At 32.8% G+C, this 25,450-nt stretch overlaps 1 protein-coding gene across 2 annotated transcripts in view; it reads right to left on the bottom strand.

The window, feature by feature from the left end:
- Positions 1–25,450, bottom strand: part of LOC145297510 (tripeptidyl-peptidase 2-like) — a 191,048-nt gene that overhangs the window by 60,882 nt on the left and 104,716 nt on the right. For both annotated transcript variants that reach the window (XM_080143409.1, XM_080143410.1), the window contains exons 6-14: positions 23,414–23,479; positions 22,905–23,059; positions 21,053–21,129; positions 18,315–18,442; positions 16,451–16,550; positions 6,955–7,088; positions 3,995–4,125; positions 3,320–3,497; positions 821–978 (exon numbers count right to left, since the gene is read on the bottom strand). In XM_080143409.1, the coding sequence (XP_079999535.1) occupies positions 821–978; positions 3,320–3,497; positions 3,995–4,125; positions 6,955–7,088; positions 16,451–16,550; positions 18,315–18,442; positions 21,053–21,129; positions 22,905–23,059; positions 23,414–23,479 (1,127 nt within the window). The remainder of the gene's footprint in view (positions 1–820; positions 979–3,319; positions 3,498–3,994; positions 4,126–6,954; positions 7,089–16,450; positions 16,551–18,314; positions 18,443–21,052; positions 21,130–22,904; positions 23,060–23,413; positions 23,480–25,450) is intronic.

The raw sequence follows: 25,450 nt of genomic DNA on the forward strand, positions 1-25,450 counted from the left end.
GGTCTAATGGTCGCCATCAATTCACTATTCACCTCGTTAGGGTTAGGATTAGTCAATTAGCACCAGAAATGTATACAATTTACACTATTAAAGAGACACTATTTTAAATTACAAATTCTGAAAAAAAATTTTTTAGGACATTATTTTTAATTAAATGTTTTATCAACCAGACTAAAGCATAAAACATTTCTCACTTTTCTCTGTAAAAAAAAAATCATTTTAACTTAATAACTTTGTTTTTCTATGACACAAGACTTAGGTAATTATTTCCATCTAAAAGCAATTTTGTTTCTAATTCTGAAATCTGGTAGGTTTTTTTTTTTTTTTTTTTTTTTTAGAAAGCGATGCTGTTGTTTCTACTAATATTCAGAGAATTTTCCATAAACATTGTAAATTGCATAGCTTTGTTTGAAATACTCTTTATCTAGATTTTTAAAGAAAAAAAATAGGGAATGTTTTGCTCTGCAATTTTTTTACTTTCAAATACTTGTATTTAATTATGGATTTTCATACTTTAAAAACCATATTTTATGTTAATTGATATTTTATAAATATCCATCTGTTATAGGAAATTTGAGGTTTAAAAGTTTCCATTGCTAATTATATAAATGATAATATTTAGTTATGTTAATTATTTATATCTTATAGTATGTTGTCATGTCATAAACACATTGTATTATGAATATATAGAGTGAAAATAAAATTAACAAAAACAAAATTAACTTATTCACTTGTTTTTTGCAAAGGAAACTTATTATTTTACTCCAATCTGGAAAGTAAAACAGATAAAAAGTTACAAAACATGCACAACAAAACTTGCCTCTGTATAGTGTGCGCCATGGTGTAATCCACGAGGATCAATTTGCACCCCAAAGGATCGAGACGTGTTCATCAACTCAAGATGTGATGGAATATCGACCCAAGAAGCATCACAGGTCATACATAACTGCATGTTAAATCCAATCTTATCTTCTTGCACTGCAATGAAATGAAACAAACAAAATCAATCAGGGAAATTCAATCAAAAAAATAAATATCAAAATACAAAATACACTCAAAAAGTGTAGAAATGATGTTAAATTCAGATGCAGAAACAAACAAAAGTTTTTGAGAGGAACAATTTGCATAATCAACATTTGAACCAAAATGTCCTCTAAAACTTGAAAATTATACAACAAACACCCACAAAGTCAATAAAATTTTTTTTTTAAATGGTGTAACCCCGGATATAATATCCTGTATAATATTTAAAAAAAATGAAAATTAATAATTTGGGGGTCAAATGGCTATTTATATCATTCAATGTCATAAGGACATTTACATATCTTTTAATGTTATTATAGAAAGAGAAATAACTGATTTTTTTTTCCAAAAAGTCATTTCTCTTATGCCAATTAGAGTTATGTGTTGAGAGAGAGAGAGATAGAGAGAGAGAGATAGAGAGAGAGAGAGAGAGAGAGAGAGAGAGAGAGAGAGAGAGAGAGAGAGAAATGGGCATGACAAAGAAGAGGGGGTGAAAAGGGGAAAAGGGATAGATGTTAAACTTCTGTCCCAGGCAATGTTTGGTATCGCTGCTAGTTTATAAATAAACAATAAAATTGATTTTCCTGTTTAAAATTAAAAAAAAAAAACTTAATGAAAACATCGCAGTGATTTTGTTGTGAGACATTTTAATAAAAGAGCAATACAAATTTAAATTATTTTCTAAGATGTTTATTTTACAAGCATTTATCATTTTTACTTTTAAAAGCTGAACAAAATTAAGAACAAAAGTTTTTACATTTAAAAAGAAAAAAAAAAGAAATGTAAAACGGAGACCATCAACTAATTTATCTAAAAAAAACTGTAACAAACCAGATGAAGGGAGTGGGGGTATAGCTAAAGTAGAAAAGGAAGGAAAAACAAATAGGATTGCTATAAAAGTTGGAAGTGGAGAGATATTAAGATTAAAACATTAATTTTTGTTTGAAAATATCTGTGATTTCTATAAATGTACTAAACTTTGAATTTTGTTTCAAAGCATATTTTCGTATTATTTGGATTCATCAGACTATTGTTCTCATCTTCAGTGTGATTTTCACAATGTTTTGGTCAATGTAACCTTTGACCTTCTTCAGGTGTATCTTATCGAACTCAGGAATTTTGATGGAATTTCGAGCGGAACTCTCATTTACTTCACGGGGGTAGCATGCTCTTGGTCTGTCAGCTATGACTAGATAGTGGTCCTAAGTAATTCACAATTGTATTTTTTTGGTCGCACACACTGAGGATTGAACCTTCAACCTTCAGAAGAATATTAGTTTTTACTATTGATTTTTACAAGTACTCTAACCATTGTTCCATGGGACCAAATCACACTCAAGATGAGAACAGTAGTCCGAGGACTCTAAATAATATGAATAACCAATCCTCATCTCAAAAATTCAGAAACGTCAAAAGCATGTTTTATTGCAATTTTCTCATGAAATGATATAGACCCCCCCTCTTCACAAGAAAAAAAAACCACACACACAGTAAAAATAGAATTTACCAAAATTGTAAACAAAATTAAAGAAATAAAATCTTGATCTCATAAAGTTGAAACAACCATCATGTTTAACATTCTGTATATCCTAACATTTTGTATGACAGTATTTCCAAGTGACACCATATCAAATACTGGTTAAAAACAAATAAACTTATGTCATTTTGATTTCTTCTTACTGTTTAGTGAAAGTCATGCCAGTGTATACCGAGAAAAAGACTCTTCTGATTAATGTTTATGCAAGAGTTTCCAGTTTCCTTATAAATAAAAATTCAATGTTAATTGGTCTTTTTTGTTTTGCTTGCTAAAATAAAATACTTTTGATGTGAAATATTTTAGATGTTTATTTTATATTACAAATAATCTATTGAATACAAAATTCCAGAATTCTTTTTTTATGCCAGTTTAAGTGTTTTTCAAAGACTAAAATATATTTTGATTATAACGCATTTTATAAAAAATAAATCCATTCTGAAAAAGAAGCATTTAAAACGAAAATAAACTATTTTTTTTATGCAGAATTTCAAAATTAAGCATGAATTACATAAACATGAGAAGGGACTTTTCCTTGGTCTACACCGGCATGACTTCCGCTAAACAAAAAGCAGAAGTAACAATGACAAGGATTGTTAATTTAACAAGAATACTTGAAAGGCTTTTCCATTTATAGAAATCCTTTTGTTTTTGTCAACAAAATAGTCATAAGTCATGACTAAAGTAAGAATATTCCAGTTTTATGTCACTTGATCTGAAGTAAAAATCTCATCTAAAAGATATTCTTCAGGAAGTACTTACCAGTTTTATTTTCTAAATAAGCTAATTCCACCGACACAGAGACCTCGTTAATCTTGTCAAGTTTGGAAACATCTCGTATATATATACCCCTGTGGCCACCTGGGATGGTCACTAAAAACTGAACGTTACATTCCTTCAATCTGGAAAAATTTGTAAGGAATTCGTATGCCTTTTCAACCTGAGGGGAAAAAATAATGATACATAGATATCCATATAGTTTATTATTGAATTTGGTTTTATGGCAATTAAATGTCAAAAGATTACTTGTATCCTACACGATTCTTTTTTTGTCTCAAGATATGGTAGTTGCGAAAAGAATGGTACACAACAGCAGCAATGTTAAAGACAACTTTTATTTTTTTTTTACATAATATTTAATAGATAAATGTGCATAGGGCGAGAGACGAAATAACCTGCAACTACCAACATGTATTTGTATGAAAGTGAAGAGTTCAATTCCATAACACAAATGAATGTTAATTTGTTAACAGAATTTTCCTTTTAATTAAATCTTTTTCTTTACGTTCATAAAACTTTGTTTAAGAATAGCAGTTAAAAAAACATGCATGCACATAAGCATGCTATAGAATTATTCAATTAAGATGAGCAATAAAAAAGTATGTCATCATTTTTGATGGCATACGTACACTTTGAATTCCATCCGAGTTAACTTACCTGCAACATACCAGTACCCATTCCAAAAGGTTCACATCCTTCTATATGCTGGGCTGTGTTCATTAAAGCTCGCCTCACACTAAATGGACTGTAGTTTACATTATTAGCTTTCATACCAGACAACAACAAAGCTGAAAACAATAAATTATGTATGAGATAAAAAAATTTTTTTTTAAATACACTTGAAAAGTGAAGCCAAATTTTCCATTAAGTTTTTTATTATAATTTTATTAGTTTTCAACTTTTTCTTCTGAACAACAAAGGAGTTATCAGTAGCAATTGTCTACATCACTTTGACCAATTTTTCGATTTAGACGTATAGCAAAATATTTAACATCTGTACTTGTTTAAAGTGAGCTAAACCTTGGAACTTAATTTAAACTGTGCTCATTTCTCTTTCACATAAATTACTGCCACTACCTGGAACGTTACAACCATAGTCCTAGGATGCCACCCTTGCAGATAGTATCCAAAAACCTCCACGCGTGGAGGAGAAGCAAATTCATTGTTACTCAAGATGTACTCACTCATAAAAAGTTATGCTGAAGTAATGCTTTCACAGGCAACTTTCACAGGCCATAAAGTGCTACCAAGTCCTCTGGTCATACAACACATTCATCCCAACCTTGTCTAAAATCATGCCCTTGTGAAGAGGCAAATAAGTTATTATTACTGACTGATGGTAGAAGTTGGAAGTTTTTGCATTTCCAGCAAGCCGATAATGTCATAACTCCTGTTCACCACTGTGTCAAACTGAAGTCTCTGTCATCTGTCTCCTTGCAATAATGCCTCCAATGACTCAGGCATGCAGCTTATTGTCAAGAAAGGAAATTCATAATATAATCCTCTCTACTTGAATGGTGCAAGTCTAATGATGGGCAGCTGAGGAAATTAGTAGACAACCACGGGAGAGAACTTGGCTGAACTCTCAGGTCCACAAGTGGTTGATCTTTGACAGTGGTGGTCAGTCTTCAAGAATGGAATCTTGGTTGATTAACCATCTCATGCAGCCTTGGTCAAGACTGCTGTACATGAACTATCATGATTCGAAATGGAGTACAGATCAGTTGATCCGACCCGAGTAAACAAGAACTATTACAAACCATACACATTTAAATACAGCATATGAATATGAAACATACAAAAAGGCAGGAGAGTACATAAGCAAAAAAGAATAGAAATATCAACTTTGATGTGGACAATAGTCAAAAGGCAAAAATAAATGATTTCACATAAAGACAAAACAAAAAGCCGACCCTATCAATTGTGAACATGCACTGTGCACGTTTTGCTGGTGCATACAAATGGAAGATTTGCAGATGATAAAGGCTTGGCCAGGGAACGAGAGGGGACCACATAGGACTGAAAATATTTCTGACCAGAGTTTGATCACTCAGAAGATATTTCTTTGTTTAAAAAAAAAAAAAGTACCTTGTTGAATGGGAATGTCATACTGGGATCAGTCTTTGTGAAACCCCTTGAATAGAGATTGTCTAAATGTTATCTTTGGTGAATGTCTCAAGTGGTTGAATTACAGAGTGGAATGAGAAAAGTGTCGCCCTAAAGAAAACTGCAGCTTTATTTTAAAACTTTTATTGAAAAAAATCAATTGATGTAACTTGATTATGTAGTAGAGTTGACATCTATTCAATGTAGCTGCCTTCAGCCTCAATCATCACCTTGATACGAGTCCAGAACTGGGAGCATGCCTTTTCCACAAGCGCCGGTAGGAGCTTGGTGAATAGCGATGATCAGGCTGGTTTTGGTGTTATGAGAGGTCATGTTGGTGATGTTCTTGACGTATGACCAAACGAAGTAGTCCAGCAGATTCAGGTCGGGGAAGGAGAAGGGGGGCAGTGAGACAAGGGTACAAAGTCGTAGCACTCCTTCTGAAGCCAACCCTGGGTCTCTTGCAGGCCAGCGCCGAGTCCTGCTGCCACACCCAGTATCTGCTAGGGGCAACCTGATTGCACCACGGGATCACCACATTCTTCAGCACTTTGGTGTTGACTTTTAAACCGACTTCGAAGATGTGAGGTGGCATGATGTGGCCTTCACTTGAAACCACACCAAAGACCATAACTGTCGCCGGATACTTCATTGAGCTGTGTCCTCAAGTGTTGAACTGTCTGGATTTGCATTTTGAGGGTGTTGGCAATAGTCCTGTTGTCATAGCATGGATCGGTAGAGAGCAGGAGTTGTACAGCGGTGCATTTCTGATCTCACTCATTGAACATTGTGTCACTTTCAGACTTGATAGAAGGTTCTTGGGATTTGTACATAACTGGTCAAGTAGTAGATGGTCTACAACAAAAAAGAAAACCGGTTTCATCAAACAAAAATAGAATCATGTCATCTTTTTTTATGCCGACAATTTTATCATTCCACCCTGTATGATCACACTAACAAAGCCCAGAATCAATCATAGGTGAAAAGATTCCAGGCGATGGGAAAGGGAGGCAGTTCAAAACTTCCTTTCCTCTGGAGTAGGAGTTGGGCGTTTGAGACTGGCAGTTGGTTTGGCCAGTGTGCCTCTGCAGGTAGGTTAAGTCATTTGAAGCTCTCATTCAGAGGACTGTGTAATAGGACTTATGCGTTTCGGTTTAGTCATGTGAAGATTTGCAAGCATACCATTCAAGCATGGGGAGACGAGTATGACTTGTAACATCCCCCAAAATATCATTTATTTATAAACTTGGTTTGTGGTTTTGGAGAGAAAATTCCATTGTTGCATGGCTGAATTAGACAACGTTGGACCAGCACAACAAGCAGGTCAATCACGGATGGTGCAGTGAACGTACAAGGCCATGTTCATACAATCACACTTCTCAGTTACATAAAACCTGCAACCTTTCTCATTGGATTTCTTACCTATGTTAACTGGATTGGGAGAGAAGCGTAGGAGAAAGAGTGTTAGATACATCCCCTCCCTCCAACAATTAAAAGACAAGTATACTTACCAATACATCCACAAGCATTTGGGGAACTCATGCTTGTACCATTCATCAACTGACATCCTTTAAGTGTCCAATTAGGGACAGAGGCTATTGCACCACCCGGAGCACTGATACAAACACCCATAAACCCATCTGGGCTAAAAACAAACAAAAAAAAAACACATGATTAAGGAGAAACAAGAAATTATTTATTATTAAACTAAAGCTAATGTAATCAACATTTGTTTCCTTAAGGCTTTTTTCCTTATATACTGTAAGGACATAAAAATAATACATGATAAAATCCTGTTTCCTTATATACTGTAAGGACATAAAAATAATACATGATAAAATCCTGTTTTCTTATATACTGTAAGGACATAAAAATAATACATGATAAAATCCTGTTTTCTTATATACTGTAAGGACATAAAAATAATACATGATAAAATCCTGTTTTCTTATATACTGTAAGGACATAAAAATAATACATGATAAAATCCTGTTTTCTTATATACTGTAAGGACATAAAAATAATACATGATAAAATCCTGTTTCCTTATATACTGTAAGGACATAAAAATAATACATGAAAAAATATATGTTTAAAAAAAATCTTTTCCACCGAAAACAAGGCATATTGCCACTTTCATATAAAGGGCTACTATTTGGGATCATGTCCATCAGGGGGTTGTGGGGAGTTGAGTAGAAAGATGTCTATTCATATTACATTTAATTTTCTGCAGGTTGGCACAGGAAAGCAAGTAACAGAAAGGGAATGCAGTTCAAGGGAAGAAACTGTTGGAGTAGAAGGTTTTCTGGCACTTATGGGCCTCAACAGTGAGAAGGTGGAATTTGGCTGCTTGTCCCGTTAATCAGGAGTATGTATGCGAGGGGGCACGAATGCTACAAGTTCATCAGAACACATTCCATTAAAGTACTTGTAAAACAGGCAGAGGGATACAACATTGCAGTGATGGGACAGGGTTTGGAGGTTGGGCGATAGTGCAAGATCTGAGAGACTAGTGGTAGATGTACCAGCCCAGATGTGGCAACAATACTCCATGCACGGTTAAATTGTGACATTATAAATATATAAGATAATTCTGGGATTGAGTTATGATTGGATAAAAATTCTAAATAAACAGACATATTTTTAAGAATATTTTAACAAATAACTCACAGTTTATGAATTTTTAAATGAAATCGAAATGGAATGAATAATTCTAGGAATGGTCATGATGCAACAGGTCATAGGTATTCTAATACATCTATATACATGAGCACAACTTTTAAAGATTACTTCATCAAGAAGAAAAATAAAAAATACTCTTTACTGTAACAATAGCCTCTATGTATTTATGTCCATAATTTCTGCTAATAGTCATTTCACCAGAAAAAAAAAAAAGAAAAAGAAAAAAAAAAAAGCTGGTCTGATCCCTTAATATTTATCAAGTCGAATCGAAAATATGTATCGGTGTGCGTGCGGACACTTGTCAACCTATACACTTAACGAATTTTTGATTTACAGACTGGAAATTTGGTATATAGGATATTCAGAAATGTTGAAAAGGTTGTTAAAGAGTCAAAATTGAAAGATTAGTGCGCGAGAATCATCGGATTTGTATCTGTTTACTGTTTCACAAACGTGCATGCATGAATAGTTCAAATGCAGATTATGTATATTAAGAATAAATAGGTTTGAAAACACTTTTTAAAGATTGTGTCATGCTGGTCTAATGGTTATTGTACTTTACTCACTGTCTTTAGGTTTTGGTTTCAATCTCAATTCGAGCATTTTTTTTTTTTTTTTACTTCCAAGATGAACTGTTTAGAAAAAAACATAATACTTACATGCATGTCTCAGTTTCTGTATTTTTTTTATTTATTTTTTTTTTTATTACATTTTCACCCCAAACAAGGCACATTGCCATTTTGGTGTAGGGGGCTACTATCAGGGGCAACAACTACTGGGGTACTAGGTTGGGATTTGGGCAGCAAGATGTAATTGAAATATAATATTTATGCATATTTTACGACCGGGCAACGCCGGGCGGCCTACTAGTAATATTATGAAGTAATATATTACACATATTTTCAGTATTTACTTCAACAATGCTTTATGCAGAAGTAGAGTTTGATAGAAGTATGAAAATATACTTAGGTCAAGTAAACCAGACAGAAGCATTCACACTAATTCTCACTTATATATCTATATAATACAATAAAATCAATTTTCCCTTATTTCATCAACCATTTTAGCTTTCAAACAAAAACCTTCATACGCCAATTAGCTTATAAGTCTAGCAGATTGGTCGATATACAAAGTAAGGAATAATTCTCATGTACACTTCTAAATAGCTCATTACCAACAGATTGCAAAAAAAAAATTTTTTAAATTATGTTAACATTAACTACTGTCTAGCTATTTGCCCGTTTTAATGACGCTTTTATGGTGCACATTCCAAACTAAAATTTTGGGGGCTAATGCAAAATTATCACATGTAATATGGTGTTGGTGGTGAGGAGGGAAAGAAACACAGCATCATTAAAATTTATGTTGAAGTAGGGTTGCTTGATCACTAATCGTGACAATGTATTTATGCATTAATTTGGAAAAGCTGCTGAATCATCATCCGCAAAGGACATCATTCCTCTAAAATCATTGTTTTGGTGATTGGGTAGGAGGAGAGACATAATAATGTTGAATTATATGGTGAAGCTAGGGTTGCCTAATCACTAATTGTGTCAATGCATTTATGTATTAATTTAGAAAACCTGCTGAGTCATCTTCCAGAAATGACATCATTTCTTTTAAAATCATGGTGTCAGTGGTGGGGACAGAAAGAACCACAGTAATTTTGAAATTTATAGTGAAGCAAGGGTTACGTAATCACTAATTTTAACAATGTATTTATTAATTTGGCAAACTTGCTGAATCATCTTCCAAAAATGACATCATTTCACTTAAAATTATAGTGTAGAGTAGGTAAAATTATTGCATATATGTATTTACATTACTTATCCTAGGATAGGTAAACTAATTTCATATATTTGTTGTATATTACTTGTCCTAGGGAAGGTACAATTATTTCATATAGGTATTGCCTAATACCCGTCCTAGGGTAAGTAAAATATTCTTTTGCTTGGGATAACAAATGATACGTAGTCATCAAAAATTCCTCAATATCTTAAGAATAACAGGTATGTTTAAACGCAACTTCATTTCTCTTTGTTTTATACAGTCCCAAGCAAAGCCAGGTAGCCCTGCTAGTTTATTATAAAAATAAACATACTTGTGAAATAAACCATTTCTTGCAAGGTAAGTGTGCTGACATGTTTTGTTTGCAAGTGTGATCATCAAAAAACATGATTTACTGCATTGATCATCAGCAGAATGTCGGAGGATGTGTTTAGCTCAAGTGCACCAGCACAAAAGTGCATAACACTGGTCAACAAATTTTTATTTTTTTTCTTTGGCAGATCATCTAGGAGTGTTTTCTGGGGTTTTGAAGGTCGCTGATTACGAATATAACATTGGTTTTGCCAGATTGGCTCTAGTTTAGAAGATACTGATATCCCCAAATAAGCCTAAACTGCTAAAATTCTCCCTGAAATACTTCAATATAGAAGCAGTAAATAATAATTTTCTGATATTATTGAATCATTATAATGATTATGCATATATTGAAGTATTCAGGGAGAATTTTTATATAATTATTTATATAGGGAGAATCTTTATATAATTATATAGTGTAATTACTTAATAACATGTTCCATAAATATAGTTGCAGTATAAATTAAACAGTAATTAAGAATTTTCTTTTTAATTCCACAGTTGAAAATGAGTTCCAGAGAGAAAATGAGTTCTTCTAGAAGATGTTGCAGATATGAACCGGATGTCTTTTGTTACATCTGTGGACAGTATATGATGGCCCAACAAAAGAGGAATATTACAGACTTTGTCAAGAGGGCGTACAAAGCATACTTCGATATGATATTTGGTGACCAAGACAAGTCTTGGGCCCCACATATGGTGTGCAAAACCTGTGTAGAAAGTCTCCGCGGTTGGACCAATGGTAAGCTGAAGTAGAAGTTTGCTGTATCAATGGTGTGGAGAGAGCCCAACAATCATTTTGATGACTGCTACTTCTGTCTCAATGACATGACGGGGTTTAACAAGCACAAGAAAGCAAATTGGCAGTATCCGAGCCTGGATTCTGCTATCCGTCCTGTTGCGCACTCTGAGGATCTACCTGTGCCTGTTTTCACCAGTTTGCCTGAAATCAATGAAATCGAAGAGATTCCAGCTGATCTTTCAATATCAAGTGATGATAGCTGTAGTGACTATGAAGAACCCTCAAATGCCCCTCAGCTTTCCAATCAATCTGAACTTAATGACCTAGTGCGAGACCTTTGTTTGTCGAAGGAGCAGTCTGAAGTTCTTGCATCACGATTCCAAGAGAAAAACATTCTTGATTCTGGCACAAAAGTAACATACTATAGGACAAGGGAAGGCAGCTTGCTTCGTTTCTTTTCTAAAGAAGACGACCTGGTCTTTTGTAATGACGTTTCTGCACTTCTTAACTGCATGGGGATCTCATCATATGACACAGCAGATTGGCGTCTCTTCATAGATAGCTCGAAAGCAAGTCTAAAAATTGTACTTTTGCACAATGGCAATAAGTTTGCTCCTGTATCAATTGGCCATTCTACCAAGATGAAAGAAGAGTATGATGCTATCAAATTTGTTCTTGAAAAGCTGAATTACAACACTCATAAATGGCTGATTTGTGTGGACTTGAAAATGGTGAATTTTCTGCTTGGTCAGCAAAGTGGGTACACAAAGTATCCCTGCTTTCTTTGTTTGTGGGATAGCAGAGCAAGAATCCAGCACTGGAGAAGGAAGAACTGGTCAGAACGAGAAAGTCTCGAAGTCGGCACAGCCAACGTCATCAATGAGCCTTTGGTACCCAGGGATAGAATCATCTTCCCTCCATTGCACATAAAACTAGGGCTCATGAAGCAGTTTGTTAAGGCGTTGAACAAGGATGGGGATTGCTTCAAGTACATATGCAGGCAATTTCCAGGTCTTTCCATCGAAAAAGCTAAAGGTGGCATCTTCGATGGACCTCAGATTCGAACGCTCATGAGGGATTCTGACTTCACTAATCATATGAACACAGTTGAGTTAAATGCTTGGGTGTCCTTCACAGATGTAGTGACAAACTTTTTGGGAAATCACAAAGCTGACAATTACAAGCAATTGGTCCGTAAGATGCTTACTGCATACGAAAAACTAGGGGCAAATATGAGCATTAAAGTTCATTTCTTGTTTAGCCACCTCGACAGATTTCCTGGTAATCTTGGTGATTACAGTGAGGAGCAGGGAGAGAGATTCCATCAAGACATCAAAACAATGGAAGAGAGGTATCAAGGCAAATGGGATGAGCACATGATGGCAGACTACTGCTGGAACCTTTTGAGAGACTGCCCAAAAGTTGCTCACAAGCGAAAATCGTATAAACGTCAATTTTAGTTTTGTGAATAAAATATTGTTTTGTGTGTTCATTGTAACTAAGCATCTAGTGTATAATGCTTTGCATCAATTTATGATATATAACTGATTATGTAAATGTTTTTTTTCACTTGGAGAATTAAAATTCAGCAAATTTTTAGCAAATTTTTTGTATATCCTCGAAATCTATGAAAAGTGTTCAGTTATAGGATAAATGAAATGATGTTATATCTAACTTGTTATATTGAGATTTTACACTGTCTTTGTGGTTTAAGATTATCATTAAAATCAATATCTGACATTTATGCACTATTTAGCCGTTTTTTGTACGTTTAGCTATGGTCGCGAATGGGTGATTTCAGACAAACGACCCCCCTGTGATATCTCAAAAACTAGAGCCAATTTGAAAAAACTAATGTCAGATTCGGATTCAGCGCCCTTGAAAACCCCAGAAACCAGTCTTACTTTACCTGCCAAAAATATTGTGTTGACCAGTGAATCTACCAAACTCATTCAAAAGCAAACACCATGACAGCAAACTGATTCTTCTAAACTCTTTTCAGTCATGGAGGCAGCAAAAGTGAGAAACTATCAACCAGTACTTGCAGCAGCAAAAATTGTTTCAGAATATGAAGTTTCACAAATTGTGTACCACAGATATTACAGAAATGCCTTCACAGCAAATTTGAAAAGGGTTCTCGAAATTAAAAGGGAACCATGTTCAGAAGTTGTTCCTGACAAGCACGTTTGTTTAGAAAGGTTATTTTCAGAGTACAGAGTATAAGAGAAGGCTAACCACATCTTCGCTATGGTCATCAGTAAAGCATCATTTGAGCACCAGGCTGGACATTGTCTTTGACACATACAAATCATTGTCTATCAAATACAATGAAAGAGCAAGTGTCGGAATACAGATGTGGTCAGAAGATAAAGCGATAGTAAAAATTCCTGGCACAAGAAAGTAACAAATCTAGTTATACACATTTCCTTTCTTTGTCATCTTTAGCATTTCTGTAATAATATTTTTATACAATCACTCCCATACTTAAAGCAATTTCTTTTTAATGTAGTTTTATTTTTTCGTTGTCTTTTTGGGACATGCTCTTTATTTTGCCTGCTTATTTTTTGAGATCATTTTATTTTTTTGACTTTTGATGACATTGACGTCTAACAACCAAAGTTCTTTCTTAGTTTTCCCCCTATAAGCCATTTAGCAATAAAACGTTCACCATAAGTGTGGACAACCATCCCTTTTTTTTTTTAGTTCTGTAAAATTACATTCTAATAACATCACGTTATATATATATATATGCATGTGTAGACAATCCAGACAAATAGCGTGTCCTTTCACTCCGTCTCGCACCTAAAACCATAATAAATTTATAACTCCAAGCTTTTGGTGAGAAGATTCTATTTAGCTTATCGCCTACTTCTGCTTATCAATCTCCAGGTGTATATGTACAGATATCTATAAACGTGTGTGTGTGCGTATCCTGTGTGTATGGGTACGTGTGGAAGCATATGTGGTAGTGTGCGGGTGTATATGCATGTTCACATACACAATGGTGTTCGTGGGATGCGTGAGTATCCAATTCAAAGTTTTATGAAAGACTTGGTTTTGAATAGAGGCCACACAAGTTGCTGACTATTCCAAGTCAAAAACGTTGGAAGGGTCATATTCAAATAGATCTTAACCTTATTGGCTGCTCCTAACCCTGCCTGCGCTACACTCACATTTCCATCATTCATACTGAGGAAGACCGAAGGATCAGTCAAAAATTTTGTGCTTTTGAAAGAAACATTCTTGTTTCTTTCAAAATACTTTTTGTATTCCTATACGTCAACACGGGAAATAAATACAGAAAAGATATGAACATTTATATATTTTTCATATTGATTTTTTATTCACACATTATATATATATATATATATATATATATACTCGGGTTTTTTTTATATTCAAAAGTAATGGACTAATGAATTCAACGAGGTTGTTAAATAGTGCTCAATAAAAAGAGCTGATAATACTTGTTTATTGTTATATAAACATGCTCACATCCCGCTGCTACAAATAGCCACTTGTTTCAATCAAACAACAGATATCATCAGGCAGCGACTTGACTATTCAAAAGTTCAATAAATAATCAAAGGTTATTCATTGAACTTTTGAATAGTCAAGTCGCTGCCTGATGATATCTGTTGTTTGATTGAAACAAGTGGCTATTTGTAGCAGCGGGATGTGAGCATGTTTATATAACAATAAACAAGTATATATATATATATATATATATATATATATATATATATATATATATATATAAACATTCTTTCTTGAGCTTAACATTAACATAAAGTCTGCATTGGCAATTACAGCTCTTCCATGAATTTGGGTGGCAAGTCCACAAAAGATGGGTTACATAAACTTTCTGGGGTTTTCCTTTATGTTGGCCAAATAACCACAAGCAGTAAATAATTAAAGTGCTGAGACCCAGAAATTTCTTTAGTTAATATACTTTCCTAAGCAACAAGCAACATGAAGACACGGAAACGTATATAAATGAGAAAATTGTGATAACAATGCAAAGTAGCATTAACCTATATCTATAGACATAACTCAAAGTTTGAATGCAAATATATTTTATGATATAAAAAGTTTATTTGTTTAATGATTGATTTGTTTGAAAATCTAAAAATTTTCTTCATTTTTGACAGTACATAATACAGGCTGATAAGTGAAATGTGCCAATTTTGATTGCCTATAAATTTTTGTCAAATATTTAACTTTTTGATAATATTTACGAGGGGCATTCCACCCAAATCAATCAGGAGGGATTACAAATTGCATTGTTATGATGACTGAACTCATGCATTCATTACCTGAAAGTGTCATCTCTATTTCAGATATTGACTGTATGAGACTCTTAGAAAACAACCGTTGTCATGGACATGTATCACAAGCAGAGATGCATCATTGAATTCCTGGTAAAAATCTATTAAGTATTGTGATGACTATGTAGAAAAATAAATTCTGGAACACAAAAGGTCACTTGTTTTAATGGTACTACTTTCGTCTTCATAGCTCTTCAACTTTTTGAGTAAAAAAAAACAATAGGAGATTTTGGCTTTTGGAATGATCCTCATATAACAAAGCATGCTCCAGACGCCCATGCACAGCCATCGTTCATTGCTGGCTAAAGTGCATTGAGAATGGTGGTGGTCATATAGAAAAATAAATTCTGGAGTATCGAAAGCTGCTTGTTTTAATGGTACCACTCTTGTCTTTGTAATTCTTCAACTTTTTGAGTAAAAAAAAAAAACAAGAAAAAATAAAACTTTCAAAATGGTTGATGTGAGAACACGGTTTTCTGAATATGCCTTGCCTTCCTTGCTCTCCAAATATTAAACCATGTGACTATTTCCCAAAGAGATTTATGCAAAACAAAATGTATGCTGTGCAATCTGCTGATATTTACATTTATTAAAATTGTATAATGAGAGAGAACTAAACAAGCTAATTGAGTGAAAAAGGAAAGTAGATATAAACCCATTAAATTTATAAATTAAATAGTATACAGGCATAAGGTTAGGTGTGGTTTTGAAAAACTAGTGCACTACGATTACCATGTTCTGGCATACAAAAAATGCCTGCCCCAGCTGCCTTGTTCACATTTTTCAGTAAGGGCACCATGGGAAATTATGAATAAACTTCTCCAAAAAGGTAAACCGTAGGAGGATGGACTTCCTGTAACTGAACAGAATTACCTTAGCTAGACTAACAAAATCATTGTCTAATTGATGTCAAGGAGGTATACTGATTCCTTTTAAGAGAGGATTAAAAAAAAATCCACACATTTAGCTATGTTGATTTGTATAGCATACATAGATGTTTTTTTATTTTTTTGGGGAGGAGGGGGGGTCATTTTAATAGAAATATAAAAAAAAAAAGAAAGAAAGAAATAGAGGTATACCTAATTGAAGAGAATTAAAGAAAGTCCAACTTACGCAGGTCCTCTTGAAGACCAGGGGTACTGCATAACAGGAAGTTTTTCTCGTAGTGAATATTCTGCCACCATCATAGAAGGGCAGACACAAGCACCAACACCTGCAAGGGTGGAAAAACACGTTAGAAAAAAAATTTTAAAAAAAGCTGTTGAAAAGCATCATTATCATAGTTTGTTTTTGATTAAATTTTTTTAGCTAAGGATTGATAATTTATATTATTTGGAATAATCGGACTATTGCATTTTTCGCACAACATTTTGGCCGATGTAACCTCTCACCATTTTTATTGTATCTTGTTGAAGTCATAAATCGGCACAGAACTTTGAACAGAACGTTTTCATCCAAATGCATAGAGATAAAATTCAGTTGTGAGGTACATTCTTCTGGAGGTTGAAATTTTTAGATATTTTATCATAGCTGCTGAGCCTCTAGTTCAAACCCTAAACCCAAACTCCAGAATAATGTAATGAATTTGGAATTAGATCTGTCATTGATGGCAAATATCTGATCAGTACTAATTACAGCGAGTAGTCGAGGAGGGTTAGGGTTAGATTTGCAAATTGGTAGCTGGTCCTTGGTTTGAAAGGTTACCAGGACAGATTTTTTCCATAGAACAACTGATATTTCCAAACGGTCATCTATATAAGAACAAAGTAACAACATAAGAATCTGAGAAGAATCGAAAAAGACAGCCAATAATATACTGTCTTCTATTCCCCAGACTTTTAGGCATTTATATATTCTAATACTTATAGAACTTTCATTTTAAAAATGTCTCTTTCAAAGCTATGTGAATTGACGTTTGTCATTTTATTCTACCAAATATAAAGAATCAAATTAAAAAAAGAAATCTGATACATTATAAACCAACAAAAACGATCATAATCTTTGTCTCATTAGCTGATTAATATTAAAAAAATAATAATTATCACTTAATGAAACATTGTCAATTTTTTTTGTTTGTGATATTTCTCATCACATATCACTTTTACGAGTTTGAGTTGGATAATTTTTACCAACTCAGACTCTACAGTTGTGCCCTTTATCAAAGACAAAAATGCACACTAAAAAAGTTTATTGAATCAAAAGTATTTAATACTCATCCCAATAGAATCCATTAATATCTACCTCTGATAAGTGCAGTTGTTCCACCTGGTACTTCTAAAGTTAACAGTTATAGAACATCTGGTATCCCCGAATAGTCATTTATCTTAATATGGGAGTACAATAGACAAGCAGTTTAGTAGAAACCAAAAGCAGTCGACAGTATAAATTCTTGAAATCAAAAAGTCTTCATTTTTTTTTTTACATATTTTTTTGTTTAAATGTTTCTGTCTGCAACTGGATATTTTTTATTGTTGAAAATTATCCAATTTTTCTTCTTCTTTTCAGTGAATTTTTCAAAAAGGATAAATTTAATTTTTGCCAAGCAACAAAGCCATAAACCATTTTTAACAAATCAAGTACGTGTCTGATTTTATTATATTGAATATTTCTGTCTGAATCTGATCTGTAATTGACTGCAAGTATCTTGTCAGTACTGATCACAATGAATATTTGAGGACTGTTTGTTATGTTGGTTGTATTTGCAAGACTACTTGGACTATGTTTTATATACAACACTTGGTATTCGTTATCCATCTAAGTACATGGATAAACACAAGAAGCAGTCTAGAAAGAAGAAAAATGAAACAGCTGATAGTATTTTCTTTTTAGTTGGATACGTTTGACTGACTTAAACCCTACAGACAGAAATGCACACTATAAAACAAAGAAAAATATTTTATTGAATCAAGAGTATCTAAGTAAAAAAAAAAAAAGAAAACAAAAGGAAACCCTTGCACCAGAATCCAATGCTACCTACCTATGATAGGTGTAGTGGTCCCACCTGGTACCCCTAACGTTGACAGGGCAGGTCCATTATTACCAGCACTGGAGACAAAAATCACGCCATATTTGTTCACTACTTCGCTTAATATATCACAGACACGACTGTAAAGAAAATAGAAGGAAACAAAATATCAGAGTTTAAAAATCAACATTTTGTAATAATTTGATAAAATATACAGCTACAGCTATTATATGTTGGGTGTGACTGGTGTAATGGATACTTTCAAGGACTATGGAATCGCCTGTGTAAAGCACAAAATCCTTCCATGGATTAATAGTATTTAATTATGCACCAACATCCTTGAGAAAGCTCTCCTCTCAAATGTATTGATGTTCAATTTATCCCATGCAACATGCTTCGGCATTAGGCAGTCTGAAAGGAGTTGAAAGTTTGTAAAACTGACTGGAGGAAGCTGACAATTTGTATCACAAGCACAAATTGTTTATGGCAACACGTTAACATCAACATCTGCACAAGGTTGCATCTCCACCAACCACATCTATACAACAATGATGCATATGTACCCCATCTCTCCCAATAGAGCTTCTGTTATACTTTAGTATGAAGAGGAGAAAGTGCATAAAAAAAAGAGAGTAAGAAGAGGAGAGGAGTGTTAAGTGTTTGCTTGTTTGAGACAAAATGATCCCAGTTGGGAAATTATAAAAAGTGAAAACGCTTCATAATAGAAAAAAAGGTGAATTGCGAATATCTGTTGCAGGTGGAAAAAATGAATAGCCAAAGACAAAAGTGTTGTTCTTATGGTGGTGATGGGAATGATGGCAGTAGTAGTAGTAATTATAATAGCCGCCGTCGAAAGGTTAAGTCCACAAAGTGTAGAGAATATATATATATGCACATTTAAAATGTGTTTTTATGGTAATCGGCAAAAATAACAATTTTAAAGTTAAATAATTAGAGATGTATAAAGAATCGGAATCAGAAATTTCAAATGGAATCGACAATTGTATCGGAATCGGGAAAAATATCGAAATTGTCCCATCACTAATTATTAATAATTTATAACAAACAAAATATTTCAAAAAATACATTGTCACCTTCACAACAGTGTTCTAAATTCTATTTTAATTTTTTTTTTATTTTTGAATAATTTAAAACTGACATTAATTTATGAAAGAGAAGTTAATAGTAAAAAATACAGTTTTAATGAATTAATATTTTATATATAATTTGAATTGTGTGTATTTAGGCAGTATTTTTTCATTTAACTAAACACTATAGATAACAGGATAAAACAATCACAAGTGAAAATTAATTATTCAGAAATAAAGTCTGACTTGTCAACTTAAATGCTATTTGGGTCTTTGAAAATCTGACAAAATGACTTTACATGCAAAAAATATATAGCGTTTTAATTTAAAATTGATCAATCATGTTTTTACAAATTCAATGAATTCAAGACTTGTTTTTTAATTGTTTGTTGGGATCAAGTAAAGATTAGATACCTCGTAGCAGAAGACATATATTGGCGAACATTTTAAATGACACCGGTTGTTTGACCTTGACATTGCCATTGTTTAATCCTTAAAAGTTTTGTAAATATTTAATATTAAAGAAAATGTTTTGGAAATATATATTTTTTCTTTTAAATCTTAAAGTTTTGTAAATATATATATAAAAAATAATCTTGCTCGCGAACATTTGACCATGTCCGCTATTTAATGTGTTTACAAACAACCAACGCCAATGTCAAGGTCGAACAACCAATGTCACTTGAAATGTTCGCCAGTATTCATCTTCTGCTATGAGGTATCTAATCTTTACTTGATCCGTTTGTTGTTAATGAACAAAATTCAAAGAATTTAATTGTTTTTTACTGATAGATGATAGAAATAAGGCTAGAGTCTGTAATTCAAACACTTGACTAATTCCTCAAATTTTAAAAGATCAACATCACAACTAATCTTCACTCATAATAATTTACAACAAAAACAGCGACTGAGGGTAAAAAACAACAAAACAAAGTTTGTTTTTATTTTGGTTATTTTGTTATTTGATTCTTAACTTTGTGGGTCGCCAGTTGGAAATCCTTAGCGTCACTAATTTAAAAACACAACAGCGACTGAAGGTAAAAAAGAAAAAAAAAAGAAAAAGAAAAAAAGTTTGTTTTTATTTTGGTCATTTCATTATTCAATTCTTAATTTATATAAACTTTATAATATCTACAATATTTTGATTTTTAAAACAGGCGGACACGTTTAGCAAGACTTTGTGAATTTGTTCTTTACATAAAGAAAATCTAAAAAATTCTCTTAAAAAACTATTTTCTATACATATGAGAATGACTTACACTCAAAGACAAATGTATTAAAACGACTGTTCTGGGGCTGTAGAGTCAGAGTCAGCAAAATTGGCTGATAAAGATTTTTATATTGTGAATTTTTCGTCATGTATCGACCCATCTCTAAGATTGAGTGAACAAACTTCCCCAGACTCTGACTGACTCTAAAGCCTCTGAGCAGTTGCTTTAAGTACATTCATCTTTGGATACAAATAATATTTACTTGTTTAAAAAAAATGCTTTTTCAAAAATATATCTTAATTTTGTTTTTATTTGTCTACGATGAATTATGAATTATGTAACGAGAAGGAATGTTTCATGTCTATTGTTCATAAAAATCTTTATTACCATTAGAAAAAAGAAGTTGGTAGTTTTATTTTCAGTATCAAAATGTAAAAAAAGGTCATCTTACCCTCCATTGACCCAATGAGCTGCTTCACCATAGCTGTAGTTGACTAAATCACATCTGTATTCTATAACTTTTATCATCTGCAAAAAATTAAAGCAGACAAAATGCTAACTAGATTCAAGATTATAAAAAAGTAATATATAAATAGAATAGAATATGACAGAAAAAAGTGTATTTATTTGTTGACATATGAAAAGACTTAACACATAATACTATTGTTAGAAAGGTTAAAAGATTGCATCCAGAGTTCATAAAAAAAAGACGAAGATGCCTAAGTGACGAGATGTTGAAAAGGTGGAGAATTGTCTAGCAAAAGCTTTACTACAGTGGATAAACAAATACAGAAGAAGCAAACAATTAGAAAGATGTCAGGAAAACATTTGCTTATTTCTATAATGAAGCTCTTCCAAGACCAATGTATCAACCCTTGATAAAAAGGACAGAAGAACCCTTAATAGATTGAAGGTGAAAGTCAGCAAAAATAAATGGGTACTCTACCATATCTGAAAAAAGTTGCCTGCTTGGTATGCATGCAGTGCTTTGACCAAAACTTAAAAGACATTGTTCTTCTATGAATGAGGCTAATTTTGCATAATAAGATATGAGGACCATCAAGATTTGGTTATTTTCTTTTCAGGTTATTTAATGCCAAATCCAATAATTTTGGGAAAATGTTTTACATTTCAAGTCCATCTTCAAATATTTATTCATAGTGTTTAGTTTGGCCGTTTTATAGAGAAAAACTTGTTTTGTTTTCGTTTTTGAAGAACATGACTAAGTTTTGTAAAGGGAAAAGGCGAAAAAAAAACAATAACATCAATTTTTGGTACATTTTAGGTCAGGAAGATAGTCAGATCTGGTAGCATCAGGGAGAACTGCCAAGGAAAACGGAAAATTCCTAACAATTAAATTTATAATTTAAGAAAGGAGGGGGTATATATAGAACAATGCTAAATATATTCTTATATATAAAGTAAAGTCGATTTTCTATCTGTTTCTTTGACTTGAAAAGCTTTGTAAACAAAAATATATACTTAAAACTATTCAGTTAGTTTGGGTAAATATTGGTCCATGTTGTTAAAACAAAACTTATATTATCTTGATTTCATTGATTTTAGTATTTAATCTTGATAATTTTTTTCATCATCAAGAGGGAGGACCTTATATATAACACCCCATTCTAATTTACATAAGTTTACGATAATATGCTCAAAAAAATTTAAACAATTCATTTTTTTAAATGTATACATAGCAAAAAAAAAAAAAAAGGAAAAAAAAAAAAGCTTTTACAGTTAAGCTTTCCAAAAAACAATCAATATAGAAATGTAAAGATTTCATTAAAAAATTTATGTGTAAAAGAATCATCATCATCATGACGGGCTCCTTGCCCAGACCAATGTGACTCTTCCTTTCTAGAGTTTCCTGTCTTCCATCAGTTGCCTCAGATCCTCAGGCTCACAGCTGGCGTTGTGTGCTATTTGTTGGATGTACGTGGATCTAGGTCGTCCTCTGCTTGCGCGTCCATGTCGTGGAGTCCATAGCAATACATCACTCACCAATTCATGCTTGCTCCTCAGACAAGTAAAAGAATGGGGAAAGATAATAATATAAAAAAAATAAAATAAGACTAGCAAGGTTTCTAATTTCTATATATAGAAATGTAACTGAAGGTAGAAAAATGGTATTTGGTTGGCAGATAGATAAGGTGTTGTTATTTGCATATCCTGAACTGTTATTTCTTCTGTCGTTGTTGCATTCACGTTTTGGCTATTGTGCCCTCCAGTCTTGGAGGTATTGACAGAAAGAAACAAATATCCCGCTGAAATTATGCATAAGATTTTTTCAAACTACTTACAGCTCTCACTAATGCAGAACCCGTTTCCATGGACTTCAAACGAGTATCTCCAATTTTAATTGAGATGATCTGAGCCCCTGGAGCAACCCCATTTCTTTCTGGGGTGTCAGGAAAATACCCTGAAGCAATGCAAGCAACATGTGTCCCATGAGAACCTGTAAAGTAATAAAATACATGATAAATATATTTGTTTGTTCTTTGGTTTTGTTAATGCAATTAAAAAGTAATTAGACTTTTTTTACCATTATATCAAGGAATTATTTTTCAGTAAACTTGTTAAAAAGCATAATTCAAAATTATCTTTTTTAAAAGAAGTTAAAAAAAAAATCAGTCAATGAATATGATGATTATACAAAATAAATAAATCCCACGACATGGAAGATTTGTGATAGATGGTTGAAACACGATTATATTTTTATTAAAATATTTAACTGTATAGACAGAGATGAGACTTGTATGTGATATTGCGTTCAGCTAGGTAATGGCGACTACCTGTCTCTTTAACTTACCTGCATTCGTAACAATTTCCAGGGTAGTTCCATCATTGTGAATATTTATAGAAAAGTTTAACATATCTACAAAGAAATAAAAATCAAACATTTAAGTTAGTGATACTAAAAAAATGAAGACTAAAAATATTTATCATACAAAAAATAAATAACAGGGTAAGGTATAAAGAATGACTACATTTAAGTTGGTAATGTGTAGGCTGTGATAATAGCAACGACTTTGTGCCAGTCTTAAGCTGTGTCATTTTCAATATCTTCATTTATAATAACAATTTCTCTATTCTGTTCATTTTTTGTGGAGATCGCTCCAGACAAAGCATGAAGCCACTATGTGAGGTGTTAAAAGAATAAAAGTACTGCTTTAAAAGGCAAAAACTAGCCAATAATAAGTGTTAGATTACAACCAAGAAAACAGCAATTTTTCCTTATCTGCCAGAAACAAAACTCATAGAACATAACTTTAGGCCACACTCTGCATTGAAGCAGATAAAAAGATGTTTTCAGCAATATTTTCTTTGCTTTACAAAAGATTTTCTTCAAACTGCCGTATTCTGACCAACTTATCAAAGACTGAATGTTGTGTAAAGGATCTGCCATCTGCGATGTTTGATAAAAATGGTTGGAAGGAACAAGTCAATAAAATACAAAAAGAATTCTCAACCTTTTGAGTCTTTTCATCAAGGTTGGTATACGCTTCATCCATTGTACTATTGTTCCATCCTCCTCCGATGTATCGTTCATTGGATGTATGCTGATGTTTTCTCCACATTTAAATATGATAGATGTTATTTACCCGTTTACAGTGAATTTTTTTTTACATATTTAAATCTGATAAATTGATAATTTTCAGTGCTAGTACAGAATCCTTACAACCTATCAAAAAAAAAAAAAAAAAATCTATAAACTGTATGTAGCCATGATGGAAAAAAGATATTTCAAAAATCACGAAAATTGTTCAAGTAGTTTTATTTTTAAATAAAAAAATTGAATTTTATTGCTAAACTCAGTGGGACCGTCTCGTAATGTAATTTTGAAAACAGTCTGAATGAAGGGAGATCCAAATAATTCAAACTTGCCAGATTTAAGAAAGACATTCTTAACATGGGGAAGGTATGTGATTGAAAAAACTTGAATTCGCTAAGAAATGATTTTCTTTATAAAAATAAACTACTTGCAATTTACTTGGCTTTTGGTGTATGATATTTTATATCTGTCATGGGTACATACATTATACAAATTTTCTTTTCTTGTTTTTTCATAGGTGGAGGTTCTGGACAATGCCTAATTTTCTATTTTTAATTGTTTTTTTCTTAAAAACGTCTGCATAGCACCAGAAAATCTTGTAGGATGCAACATGAATATTCTTATAAATGTTTGTCAAATGATCAGGTTATCATGTTTAAACACATAAAAAAGATCAGCATAAAAGCAAAAATATCTCAACTCCATTGAAGACATAAAGTCACATCAGTGAAAATGTCATACCAAAAGTAAACGTACAAGTGGATGGACATCGATATGAAGAAAAAAAAACAAAAACAAAACTTAATTTAGGACATAGAATTGCGATGGGCCATGTTTGAGCTCTTTTTAGGGAAGCAAATAAATGTAGCCATGAATTAAAAAAGCTATTCGGCAGATTAGCATGAAACTTGGAACAGATTTCTATCACAAGGGTTGATACACTATGCTACGTATCATTTTCATCAAAGAGGGACAATAATAAAGTGTGGGGCGGGTCAGCCACATGAATAATCACAAACCGCATGAGTTTTACCTAACAATTTAACCTCCCCCAACTTGGGTAAACCTACTCATGCAATATAAATATTAACATTGATAAAGACAATAGTCTGAAGAATAACAATGTCAACAATACTAACATCTCACTCGTATTAAGAAAATTTGGTTGGTAACATCATTTATTCATATACACTCAATCATTTGTGAGAATATCAGTTTATAAAAAAATAAACTCAGTTTTTAAATAATGGCAAAACACTAATTAATATGAAGGTCAATAAAAAAGAAAACAGT

Source organism: Euprymna scolopes, chromosome 18, assembly GCF_053919585.1.
Source record: "Euprymna scolopes isolate OS-2025 chromosome 18, ASM5391958v1, whole genome shotgun sequence".
Taxonomy (NCBI): domain Eukaryota; kingdom Metazoa; phylum Mollusca; class Cephalopoda; order Sepiida; family Sepiolidae; genus Euprymna; species Euprymna scolopes.